This window comes from Sciurus vulgaris (genome assembly GCF_902686455.1).
Source record: "Sciurus vulgaris genome assembly, chromosome: 10".
In the NCBI taxonomy this organism is placed as follows: Eukaryota; Metazoa; Chordata; class Mammalia; order Rodentia; family Sciuridae; genus Sciurus; species Sciurus vulgaris.
The window spans coordinates 32,297,802-32,310,811 of NC_136470.1; the positions used below are offsets into that span (position 1 = coordinate 32,297,802).

At 35.6% G+C, this 13,010-nt stretch overlaps 1 protein-coding gene across 1 annotated transcript in view; it reads right to left on the minus strand.

Annotated features, from left to right (window-relative positions):
• Positions 1-13,010, minus strand: part of ROBO1 (roundabout guidance receptor 1) — a 374,240-nt gene that overhangs the window by 49,568 nt on the left and 311,662 nt on the right. The window contains exons 13-17 of the mRNA XM_079154970.1: positions 12,756-12,877; positions 11,908-12,139; positions 10,725-10,846; positions 7,169-7,340; positions 2,424-2,621 (exon numbers count right to left, since the gene is read on the minus strand). Coding sequence (XP_079011096.1) covers positions 2,424-2,621; positions 7,169-7,340; positions 10,725-10,846; positions 11,908-12,139; positions 12,756-12,877 — 846 coding nt within the window. The remainder of the gene's footprint in view (positions 1-2,423; positions 2,622-7,168; positions 7,341-10,724; positions 10,847-11,907; positions 12,140-12,755; positions 12,878-13,010) is intronic.

The window sequence follows — 13,010 nt, forward strand, 5'->3', positions numbered from 1 at the left end:
GAAAGGTCCTTGTCATTACTCCTCATAACTAACTGCTAACCCCAGTTTGAGCAATTGAGGAAGAGATGAAAAAAAGGTCAGCACTAAATGAAATTTTCACTGCTAGCACACCAAAGAGCTTCTAATAATATAATGAACTCTGTGTACTGAGTGATGCTGATGTAATATGTGGATGTATGTGGACGGAGCACCCAATGTCCCAGCGGATGTCACACCTGCAGCTATAAGTAGGGGGAAATGCTAAAAATGCTCATGAGTACCCATACTCTGGCTTGATAATTTATAGGTCAAAAGGTTCTTTCCCATTTTTTTTTTAAAACTATTTCACTTCCTATTTTCCTGAAACTACTGGCATTGTGTTTGGCATAAGATCTCAAAATGCACTTTTAAAAAAAAATGCATAGAAATAGAATTAAGAAAAAGCGCCAATGGGATGAAATGAGGAAAGCAGAATCAGTGTTCACCAAATTACATTTGTAATTATGTTCTATGATTTCTGCTTAACAGAAGCTAGTTGAAAAGACAAGGATATTAGTTTATAGGTCCCGCCGAAAGAGCACATAGGCATTTGTCAGCATGCTCAAAGGACATTAGTAAAGAACAGGGAGCATTTCAGAAAGGAGAGTTTCATGTCACATTCTTAGACTTCAAGACAATACAGAGCATTAAACTGTTATAATCACATGGCTGTGACACTTGATCATGATAAGGAACACTGGATTTCACTGACTGGCTGATGATTAAATGGAGTTAATGGGGGAAGTCTGATGAACAGAAAATTCACACTAAATGTTAGTTGCTTTTTCTCATTCAGATTTGTAAACATAGTCTCCCCCCAGCATCCTGCCCTTTCCCCACTCCCCCAAACACAGACATCCACAAACCCCTTCTCTGCATGGATTTGCAATCAAAGGTTTTATTTGGAAACACATGTGCCTGACATTGTTCTACTTTCTATACATAATGAGCACCACTCTCTTTACAGTAACCTCTAAGCCCTCGTTTTCCATTTCACAGGCAGGGATACTGACATTTTGCTTCATCTCTAGGTAGGACACATATCTGAAAAAAACATATTTCAGGATGATAATGCTAAGGCAAATCTATGCATATGAAGAGACTGCTGCTGAGCTGCAGGCAGGAGGCACATGGATTTATTTTACAGTATTAATCATGAATCTGTGTTGACTCTTTTTTCCTAAGACCTCTAGGAACAGCACAAATATTTCACACTGTTGACACAGAATGTTTATAAATGTGTAAGGACATTCAAGTTCTACCTACTCTTGAAAATTCCGACTTAACCGTGTAATTTCAGAAATGTTCTGTCCAAGAGATACAGAAAATGTTCACTTATGAGATATGTAGACAATTTAGGAAAAGAAAAGATGGTGAGGGTCAGGGAAGAGATGTCTTAATTTATTGGTAATTGTCTTTAAATATGCTTTGTAGCAAAGTAAACTTTTATATGTTGGCTCTATAACTAAGGTGAATGTGTAATTTGCAATCCAAACCATGGCAATTTTGAGAGCAAAATGCATTATTATGAATACTTTTATTGAACTAAAGACATAAACAGAAACTGCAATCTGAAAATTGGGAGGTGACTCTATCTCCAGCCCAGGTATGAAGACTAGAGTTGGTGGATATATTTGGGGGTGGGAGGGAAGAGCAGGATTATCTACCTGAACATTAAAATTCTCCTCAGAGAATAAAAACTGCAAATTAAAAATGTACAGGACTTGAAGATATGTAGCAAAGGTATTTATGAAATATGCTGGCATATTCAGTCCATCCTTAAAGGTGTAAATAATAGCAGACAATCTTTTCTCTAATATAAAGACATGTGTAACAAAATCATCATCATTAATGGACAGTGTACAAGACATTTGACTGCAGGACCTTTAATCTAAGAATGGAAAAGTACTAAAGCTCTTCCTTCCCCAATCTTCATAATGTGCTCCCATTCATTAAGAAAGGACTGCTTTTAGAAATAATCATGTGTTAGGATTCTTTCTTTTTCTTGCTTCACAATGGACAACAACCCTCTTAAAACTATGTGAGTTTCAAGTCCTCATTTATAATTCCTGTGATAGGAGACTACAAATTTCCCCCCAAGAATTAAAGTAATAAAATAATTGCCTAAGAGAAGAAGGCCACAATGTCACAACCAAATCCAGATGTGCCTTGGTGAAATGTATTTTAATGGATCTGGGTCCTAAGAAACTGATAAACTCTGTTGTATTGTCAAATGAGAGAAGTTCATATGCAGATATCATGATAAAAGCACTTTAGAGAATCGCTATATATTGAAATAATTCAACAGGTGGGATATGTGTCACCATGAATCGTGTGGAGTCCAAGGTTAAAATTGAGAGTTTCATAAACATATTAAAATGTGAATAACCTGAGAAAGCTAATACCTTTCCTGATACCGGCATAAGTACTAGTGAGTCCGTTCCTCTTCTTGCGGTGTCGGTAGAGCCAGATGCTGAAAACCGTGAGGATGATCCAGCAGGCTGCCCCGATTCCTGCGATGAACGCCGGCTGCTTCACCACGTCTGAAATCTGCTGAGCAAGGCTGACCTGGTCCTCAGATGACACGGGGTTCCCATGAGAATCTGAAAGGCCATCTTCTGATGAGTTGGGGTGTAAGCCTCAGTGTGATGATGTAAGAATACGTATAGGACACAAAACACCTGTCATTTTATTTTGTTAATTTTGGACCATGATTTCTCTTTTTCATTCTGCATCACCACAGTAGAGTGAAACAGTTCATGAGATCACCAGTACAATTCATTCATTTTAATTCAAAATAAGTATGGATGTAATTTTGTGTGATCGTAGCTGAAATAAGGACAGTGGCACGCTGTTTCTCTTTTTATTTCACAAATCTGCAGAATCCTGTTTAGATTAAGTTTCAGGGGACAATGCTCACTAACTGAATTAAATATAAACATGTAGCACCATAAAATGCAAAAAAAAAAAAAAAACACCCACAATACTTTGATGTAATTATACAAATACATAACAGGTACTGAATAGTGTACGTTTAGAAGAGGTAGAAAATTTCTCAAAATTCTATAGGATCCTCAAATACGTGCCGTAAAAAGGGGTTAAAATAAAATTTTACTTTTTCCATAGGTAGAAGGTGGAAAATGGGGTGGGCTGTGTGTGTGTGTGTGTGTGTGTGTGTGTGTGTTTGCATATCCCCTTTCCAATATTATATTGCAACATCCTTAACTGTCTTAGAAACACATTATTTCACCTACATTCAGAGTGTCCTGTAAAATTAAGGATCGTTAAAATACAATGACAGATTAAGATAATGTTACCATCTTAAGAATGTGAATAATCTTTCTTTTAAAATAATAACCACTGCCAGCAATAGATATAAGAAAAGAACATTAAATATGTAAAAGAATCTTCAAGTGTTATGAATAGTCAAAAAGACATTCTCAGTTGGGTATTTTGATTCAAGAATTAAAAATTGATGGAATATGTGGCTAATAAAATGTGCTTATTTTACATTTATGTCTTAAGCCTCCAAAGATATTTTTCAAGCCTGCCATTACTTCAGGTCACACAGAGCAGCCTGCAAAGCCTTTGTAGAAAACTCAAGATTGTCGCTCTTCCGTCAGAGCTGCTTTGTAGACACCATGTGATGCTAGCCCCAAGGCTGCCCAGTGGGGAGAATTCCCAGTGGTGTCTGCAGTCTTAATGTTCTTCCCCCACAACACCTGATGACCCAAGAAGGGGCTTGCCTGCGTCATTAATATTGTGCTTTCTCACAATTATTAAATCATTTGACTTGGAAAATATTCATATCACACTCTTAAAATTTTATGTTGCCTCTGTATCCGTTTTGAATCTAAGATTACCTTTCTCATACCAGAAGAAGGATTTAGTCACTCTCAACAGAGTCCAGCTCTCTGCTTCCTTCCTATTCCTCGGTATGGTCAATGCAGAATTCCCCGTTATATAACCCGCTCCTGGTGACCACCTCTCCAGGAGATACCACCTCCTTGACTCACCCTCCTACCCACAAGGACTGCACAGAGAAATGCAGTAGTGACAATCTTTTAGTCACAGCATGACCCCACAGAACTCCTTTCTGTTTTCTCTAAAAACAATTAGAACTCCGGGCAGGAAACCTCCTTAGATAACACCGTACACACCAATAAAACCCTCAGCCCACAAGTCCTCTCTGGCTCCCCACCTGCAGGCCTAGCTCGCTGGCCTCTGGGCCTTCTCACTGGCCCTTGTCAGCATCTCTGCTCTTGTGGATCTGTGAGTAATACACTCCTGCTACTTCATGTGTTCTGTGGCTTTGCCTCTCTGAGTTTCATCTGATTAACACACCTGATAGGAGCTCTCCTCCCAGCCAAGGCTCTCCCAGAGAAGAGCCATCTTGGCAGATCAAAACACTAGGGCATCTGCTGGTCTAACAGTTTGCTATTATAAGAACATCCAGTCACGGGGTTGGATACTTAGGCATTATGTTCTCTGTCAGGACCAAAAAAGTACCCCGTGAAAGGTACAATATAAACATCCACAACCAAATCCTCTAGAGCTCTGTCAGGTAGGGTTAGAGTTTATAGCTACTTCACAGAGAGATCTTAAGATAAAATTCAAGAGAAATACAATTCTGCTAACACAGTCTGCTTTAAAATAGAAATCTTTCCAGTCTAAAACTATATTTTTCCATAAAAATAATTGGTATAACTTATTCTATATGAATAACATTTCTTGAAAAGAAAAACTCCTACAGGTTATGTTTTCTTATTAAATTATATTGCATCTTGATAAGATAGTTGGCAGGAAAAAATCAGCAGCATTCAATGGCTATGGAAACAGCCTTTCTTTGTTGTGTGTGTATATGTTGCAGTTCATTTTTTTTTTTTTTTCTTGAACAGAATTCTAGATTTCATTCTATGAAGGATCAAGGCTGAAAACCCTATTTTCACAAGCAGTCTCTTGCCTTCAACTGTTTGTTGACTGAAAGTTTTATTTCATGTTCCAGACCCTTTTATCTCTGGTTATCCTAAAAGCACTTCATCCTCTAAAAGTTCACCAACCAGACCTATTCTTTTTATTCCTAATATGTCCTTTGTATCTGCTAGGTTTATAGACTTCATGACTATTTGTGCAGGGTTATGTTGGGTAGCTTCAGATTTTATGGAAATAGCCCAGAGAGGTTCCATGTAAGCAACCAGATGGGCTTAACAGAATAAAGTGCAGTGTGACTAATGAATTAAAGCAACCCCTCTCTACCTCAGGCTTTGTCTCACTGCAGCTGAGGCTATATAAAGATCTGGAAAACTGGAACACACTTAAAATTTCAAGGAAACCAATTTGACCTTTAAATCCCATGATTTAAATCTTAAATAAATAAAATTACACATGGTCCTTTTTTCCAATTCATCTTCCAAAAACTAGGACTAAACATCATATGTTATAAAAATAGGTAACCAGTATCCATAGTGGCTCAGGTCATCAAGACATACCTTTTAATTTCAATTTCAATAAACTAATGCTGACATTTCAAAAGAGTGGACAAATATTTGAATATCAACTATGTTTTTTCAATATACACTCTTTTCCCCGTATCTTATATAACATTGCAACAGATGCACTAAACAATTTTTCCTAGTTTCCTGTATCGCTTGAAATAAACCAGGAAGCTATTTTTGTTTAGAAGTTTTTGTATAATCATTTTAAAATGTGTCAAATGGAAAACATAAGTCCAAAAAATAAAATAAAATTGAGGCCCAGATTGTGACGGGGTCAGTAAGCCTCACAGGAGGCTTGACTGGTTCTCTCATAACTGACTATTGGGAAGCAGCTCCTGACCATGCCTTCATTTTGTGCTGGCCTTGTTTATCTTCTTGCAATCACATGAGGCAAGAGTAATGTGCACCTTTCCAGCCTGCACAGTGTCAGCTCTCCCATAGAATATGTATTTCCTTTCCTCTTTTTTGCTGGTGCAGGGACAATATGGGAAGTTCATGCTAAGAAACTAGGGCTCTTCTGCTTACAACCAACCCACAACAACTAGGTGGAACAGAGCCCTATTGGACAATTGAAATTGGCATAGACTTTATTGTGTTATATCACATAAACTTGCAAGTGTATGTGTTATAGCAGTTAGCATTGTCTTACAATGGAACGTTAACAATATTTTCAAAACAAATGTGAAGTTCTTTAGGTATCACAACAGTTAATCAAAGTCAAATGTTTCTTTTACTTTTATTATAAAATAATCCCATGATGTCATTCATACTTATTAATATGCAAAACCATATGGACTCATTTGTGAAGCACAAAGATTAGGACAAATGATCCTTTTGCATAATTTATATCTGACATAAAATATTACTGATGCCTAACCTCTGATTTGTAATATATAGACACAAAGTAGACTGTATACTTCTTGGTGCCTTTCCTAATTTAAATATTAACTCTTAATCTAACCTTTTTCTCCTCGCTTCTTAGCTGCAATATTGTTTTATTGGTGTTTCTATTCATGCTTGTTTTAGATGTAAATAGTTATCACTTACTAATTCATACACTAGGTTAGTAATATTTTGCCTACAGTTATTTCTAATAATGAAACCTAGGTCAGTATTGTTTTTTTTAAATTCATGTAAAATTTGTAAAGCACAAATTGTGTTTAACTTTCTAAATAATTAGCATAGAAATATTAGTTGTATTTGTTGTAGAAAAAAAATTCCACAGGACCCAGGGATGATGATATTGAATATTAACTAACTTTTGCTTGAACTATCATCTAAAATGTGTATTCAGATAAGGTTAGTTTAGTTGTAAGATATCTATAGTCGTACCTCATGTGACAATATTACAGTCAATGATGAACCATTTGTATGCCTGTTGCATGAGATTGCCTAATGACATCACGTGCATCTTAGTTTGTATAATTACACTCTATGATGTTCACACATGGGTAAAATTGCTTAACAATGCCTTTGTTAGAATGTGTCCTTGTTGGTAACCAATGCACAACTCTGTGTGTGAGTGAGTGTATTTTAAGTGAAGCTACACCCCTGTAGCTGTAAGCCTTACTTCCGTATTCTATTAACTTTCAACAGTGGCTCAGACACAGACACATGGGACAGTGAAAGACTGTCGTACTGGAACTGGAACTCACCTAACTGGATGAACTGAGGCTCGCTCTTCACCCCAGGTCCAGCCCCAGTGCTAGCGGCCACTTCCACACTGTATCGGATCCCAGGAACCAGGGAGGGAATAACCACAGAAAAGGTCGAACCATCTACCGTCTTGTTTATATGGTATCGAGTTTCATTGCCCAGACACCAAACCTGGAAGAAGTACATAATGAAAATCAAGCTTGTAAAATTTCCAAGATAATGCAAGGATCAACATAGGATGAAGACAGATTTTAGAACTTGACAGAGTTTAGATGCATCATGAAGCTAGTACACAAAGTTTCAAAAGTCAGTTTTTCCTAATATCAAGCTCTGAGAAGACTTCCAGTCAAACCCAGCATTGGGAATAGCGCCACTACTGGACTATTGGTAACAGTTACACTTTCTCAATTATTTTAAAGGATTGCCTAAGGTAAGTCTACAAACTTTTGCTTGAAGATAATCATTCCTCTCAATGCACATCATATCCCATGTCATTAGGTTTTTGTTCTTTTTAAAAAAAATTTTTTTAAGAGCATGATATTATTTGCCAGGAAAAAAGAACCTTGCAGAAAGCTGTACATATACAGGTAAAGAATAATGTGCGTAACTTTATTCAATATTTGTGTTGTAGGTGTGATGCCCGATTACCAGGCATCACAAGACAAAGGTAAGGAGGGAGCTCTGTGTCTGATGCTTCAACAGTTTCCTGGGATAGAATCACCTGACACCGTCACTTCACATTTCATATCAAACTCATGAAGCAGTTGATTTGAAAGGACAGTGAGCTTTTGCATAAAACAAAGCAGTTTGTATAAATAAGGTAATTAAAGATAAGACTGAACTTCAGGAGTAAACACCATCCTAGGCTTTTATTCAGCTTTTGGTACGTTGAACTATTATCAATGAGATAAATTAGCAATCTGGTATTATAACTAAAGGAGAGTATTAACTAGTCTTTCATAAGATACATGAGATCATTAAGAATAACAATACATATTTGAAGTGCAAGAAACACATTCTATAATAAGAAAGTTATCGTATGCTTCATTAACTTTGATAGTGATATTTGTGATGGAAAATTGTATTTGGATTCGGGTTCCATAAGAGAATAATCCATGCAGGAGTGAAGAACACTCTATATTCTTTATGATATCCTTGAGAAAAATGTAGGATTAGCTTCAAGTGGACTACTGTCCACACTGGAATAGGAAATGGGATTTTAAATTAATCTAAAACACAAGCGTCCTCTATCACTTGGTCAATAACCTTTCATTTTGTTCTTTGAAAGTTAATATTATTTTAATATAGTTTCAATGTGTAATGCCACCGAATGGTCAGATCCTATATCGGGATCTGACCATTTGGAAATAAAGACTCCTTTGTGAATTCCCCCTCCCCCCAATTACATTACACAGCTGAACTGAAGCCACAAACTGATTTTGTACCAGTCAATCAGGTTCTGAAAGGCATTTTATTATTTTAAATTGACCATGAAGTTAAGTGAAATCCACCCTTTCACATTTCTTGAGGAAAGAAATGAGTTTTGACTCTTAGGGGAAAATGCCTACATTATACAATTTTGCTTGAGAGCTGAGACATCACCTCATTTTAAATCCTTAAAAATCTTCTGTAACAGTCTATTTTTCCGGACTGAAACATAGCATCCTGTCACTCACCAGTATTGAAATAACCTTGAAACTTGTGAGAAAGCACTTAAAAGTATGGATATTTTTTTACCTTCTAATAACTCAGTTACACTAGAAAAAGCCTTATTTAAAATATCTTGAAACATCCACAGTGCATTGATGGTCATATTTTAAATACATTTTTTTTAAAGTAGCCCTACTCATGTACATAAATTTCATGTTTTTCAATTTAATTTAAAAAATAATTTTAAAATAAAATATTATACTTAAAATTAAGTTTAGTTTTTTTTTTAACTTTTTTTTCCCCCTTTTGAGGACCAGATATTGACCTCAGGAACACTTGACCACAGAGCCACATCCCCAGTCCTAGTTTGTATTTTATTTAGAGACAGGGTCTCACTGAGTTGCTTAGCACCTCACCATTACTGAGGCTGGTTTTGAACTCATCCTCCTGTCTCAGTCTCCCAAGCCACTGGCACAAGCTTAGTATTTTTTAGTTATCATACAAATAAATTTGCTACTCAGAAGAATGTATGTACTTCATTTGGGCCTTAACTAAGGATGCACATCAGAACTACTTAGAGGGATTTACCAAGATACACATGCAAGGGACCTGTCAGATCAACTGAATCAGAATCTCTGAGGGTGGTAGCAAGGCACCTGTACTGGGAAAATGATTCTACCAGTGATTCTGCTGTTGGTCTGTACTTAAAATTCCCTGACCTATACTAGTGAAGGTAGATATGTACCATGTCCTGTCAACAGACATATATCAAGGGGGGGTCTACCTTCTAACCTCCGTTATGAATCAGTAACTTTAAATCACCTTCGTGATAACTTTATATCACCTTCGTGAAATCAGTTTCACATCCTAACTAATGGTTTGAAATATTTACATACAGAAAACAATATACTTGGTATCACTATTTAACTAATTAACTAAAAAAATGACTCAGACATCAAAGAAATACAGATCACTGTGCAGAGAAGTACGTTTTATAGATAAAATTCTCCAGCATGTAGTATGCTTATGTAAGTTGAAAATGTACACATAAAAAAATACACATAAAAAAATTACACATAAATTTTCTATTGAGGTTTTCCTGATGTGGTCTATCAATTATCCATTTTAACAGCACATTAAGATCATCCTATGACACAGATTCATTAACAAGGTAAGTTCAAACACAATCTTTTAGCTAAATCTCATGTTTATATCTCAGTTTTTGATGCATTTTAGTATGCTTGAAAGTATTTGCTTAAAATGAATTCATATTAAGACTATCCATATTTATTGAATAGAGCTGCTTATTTCAGAACTATTGGCTTAAATCACTTGATAATACACTATGTATTTTAAAAATTTATACAAACATACAGAAACTGATAAAGGAATAATGCCTGAGATATAAAATTTTGTTCATAAATAAGACAAGATTGGTATCAAAACAGAATTTCCACACACATCAAAATAATTTTTCCAACTTTGTTCAAAGGTTCTAAAATTTAAAAGATGTAAAAAAAATACATTTTTAAAAATTAAAAAATAATTTTTTTTGGTAGAATGTGACTCCCCGTACAGCCAATTCCAAAGTGCAATCCAATTCTGGAAAATATGTTTGATCATTTTTCAGAGAGAAAAAAGTTACTGCCATTTAAATTTGTTGATTTTGTGAAATTGGATGAATTTGTAAGTTTTGTGACCATTTAGACTCTCTCTTGCAATTTTTTTTTTCTCAAATAACTTTTCTAGCAAAGAAATCACTCAAGAAGAGTATGAAAGTATTCTTTAAATAATTGTACGTGTTGGCAGTTGGACCAGCAGATGGCGCCAAACATCTATAAACAATTTATTTAGTCTTACAAGTAGAGGAGGGTGTCCATCGGTAAATTAGCGCGTGTGTATTACCTTATATTCTTGAACCATTCCATTCTGAGTGTCTTCGGGAGGTGGCTGCCAACTGACCAGAATTGCTGTTCCATTTCCATCATTCTTTGATACAGTTACACTTTGGGGTGGGGCACTTGGTGCTATTAAATTGTTTTGGAAAGTAGAGTATTAAAGTTTGTTACAGAACATTAACAGCAGGTGCTTGATATTATTAATTAATAAAATGCTAATTATTAATTAATATGAGTAAATATTAAGAGTGAATTAATTAGAATTAATATTTAAAATAAAAGAGGATATGGATTGTAGATTCAATATCTGCATGATTCAAAGATGTAAGCTACTTAAATCTTAATAGTCCAAAACTACTTCTTTTCCTTCGACCTTGCCATTGTTATTCGCATTGTTATTGTGAATTTCCATAACCAAAGTTATATAGATTATCTCCATGAAACATGCCAGGACCTCTACTTGTACTACTTTGTAACCCTTATCTCATATCCCCCGCAACATGAAAAGTATGAAAGATGAATGCTAATAACCCAGTATTAGCCATATCCTACCATTAATCGAGTGAGTAGCAAGAACATATTAGGAGAAATTGCTAATGTGTTTATAGAGTATAGTTGTGACACTAAACTATTTACCTTTACATATATAATACTTTTTAATTTCTAGTTTTACTGGTTTGTCTAGTATTGAAGGATTTCTTAGAGATATGAGGCAAAAGGACCAAATGATCACTCTGGAAAGTCCTGGAAAACCAAGGCGTTACCCACCTTCTTTATAAATCATTAATCAAAGTAACTTTCAATAAATGGGTGGAAAGGCAGGCAAACTGAGAACGACTCCATCTTTTAATGTGAATTTTAGTTCTGGGTAAACATGCCCTATCTATGTCATTAAGTAACACAAGGTTCAGGTTTGCACCTTTATGCTGTGTAGGCTGCTAATGTACCAAGTCAACACTTTGGTTTTTGTAGCTGTTCTATTTAAACGCTTCTTAACAAAGTATGTGTAATAATATCAAGGTAGTTAAACAGTAGATTCTACTGTCAAGTATAACTAAAAAGAACCCATAAAATTAAAAAAAAAGACAGTTAAACATTCAAGACACTCTTAACATTCTAACAACTCTAACTTAAAAAAAGGCCAACAAATTTACTGCTGTGCACAGATATCACACACTCCATATACTTGCCTTCTTCTAAGGTTTTGGCAAACTTGATTTCACTATCTGCTCCTTGAAATTCATTAAAAAAAGGGCGAGCCTTAATTTCATAGTTGACTCCTTTTCTGAGATCAGGGATAACCACACTATTTTTGGTTGGAGTTCTCACTTCAAAAACTAACCACTCCGATTCACCATGGTTAGATCCAGATGGCCGATAGAGAATTTTATATCCTTGAATATACTGAGACTGTTGGTCCACCTATTAAAATGACAAAAATAAAAATGCAATCATTCATAGCTTTTAATTGCTTTGTTGCAAAACAAAAATTTAAGTGCAATGAAACATGGTTTTTTCTCTATCAGGTTTCACCCTTTGTATTTCTAGTTCACCTAAATTAATGCTTAAAAAATCCTTTATCTTTTGTATGGTGCTATTAATTTCTGTGCCTTATGAATAAATATGAAGCATCATGGCAGTTCTGAGATATATCATCTTGAGACATGAAGGTCAAGGGCATGTGTTTTACTACTTCCTGATTTTAAAAGCCTACTTAATACTACTTGGAACTATTTATAAAAAAATCATGTGATAATGGGCCTATCACAAGTTGCAAATTCATAGTTAATATTTTGTGGGTTTTCTTCACCTGAGACTGGTAATGTTCATTATTTCATTATACCAGGAAAAAGACATATATACAAATAAGGAGCTTTTATTGATTAAAGTCAGTCCACAGCTACCATAACAAGTAACAGTTATAGATTACATGAGAAAGTTATCATTGCAACAAGTAGTTAAATAGTATATATATTATGATCTCAGAGAAGTCACCCACTCATTAAAACTGAGATCAAATATTACAAGAACCACTTACTGTCCAGTGCACTTCGATTGACGAAGAAGAAAGGATGGTGGGGTTGTGGAGGTGCAGGACGACATTTCCCAGTTCTCTCTGGACCTGCTTGTGGTCCACACCCTGACTTGTTGGTGGAACATCTGCAAGGATTCAAGAAGACCCTGTCAGGCCCCGCACCATGCTACTGAACTGAAGCAAAGCCACGTGGAACAGTCTTTTCATTCACGGCAACTCAGAAAAGAAGAATCATTGGGCCTAGGAAGCCAACCTGAG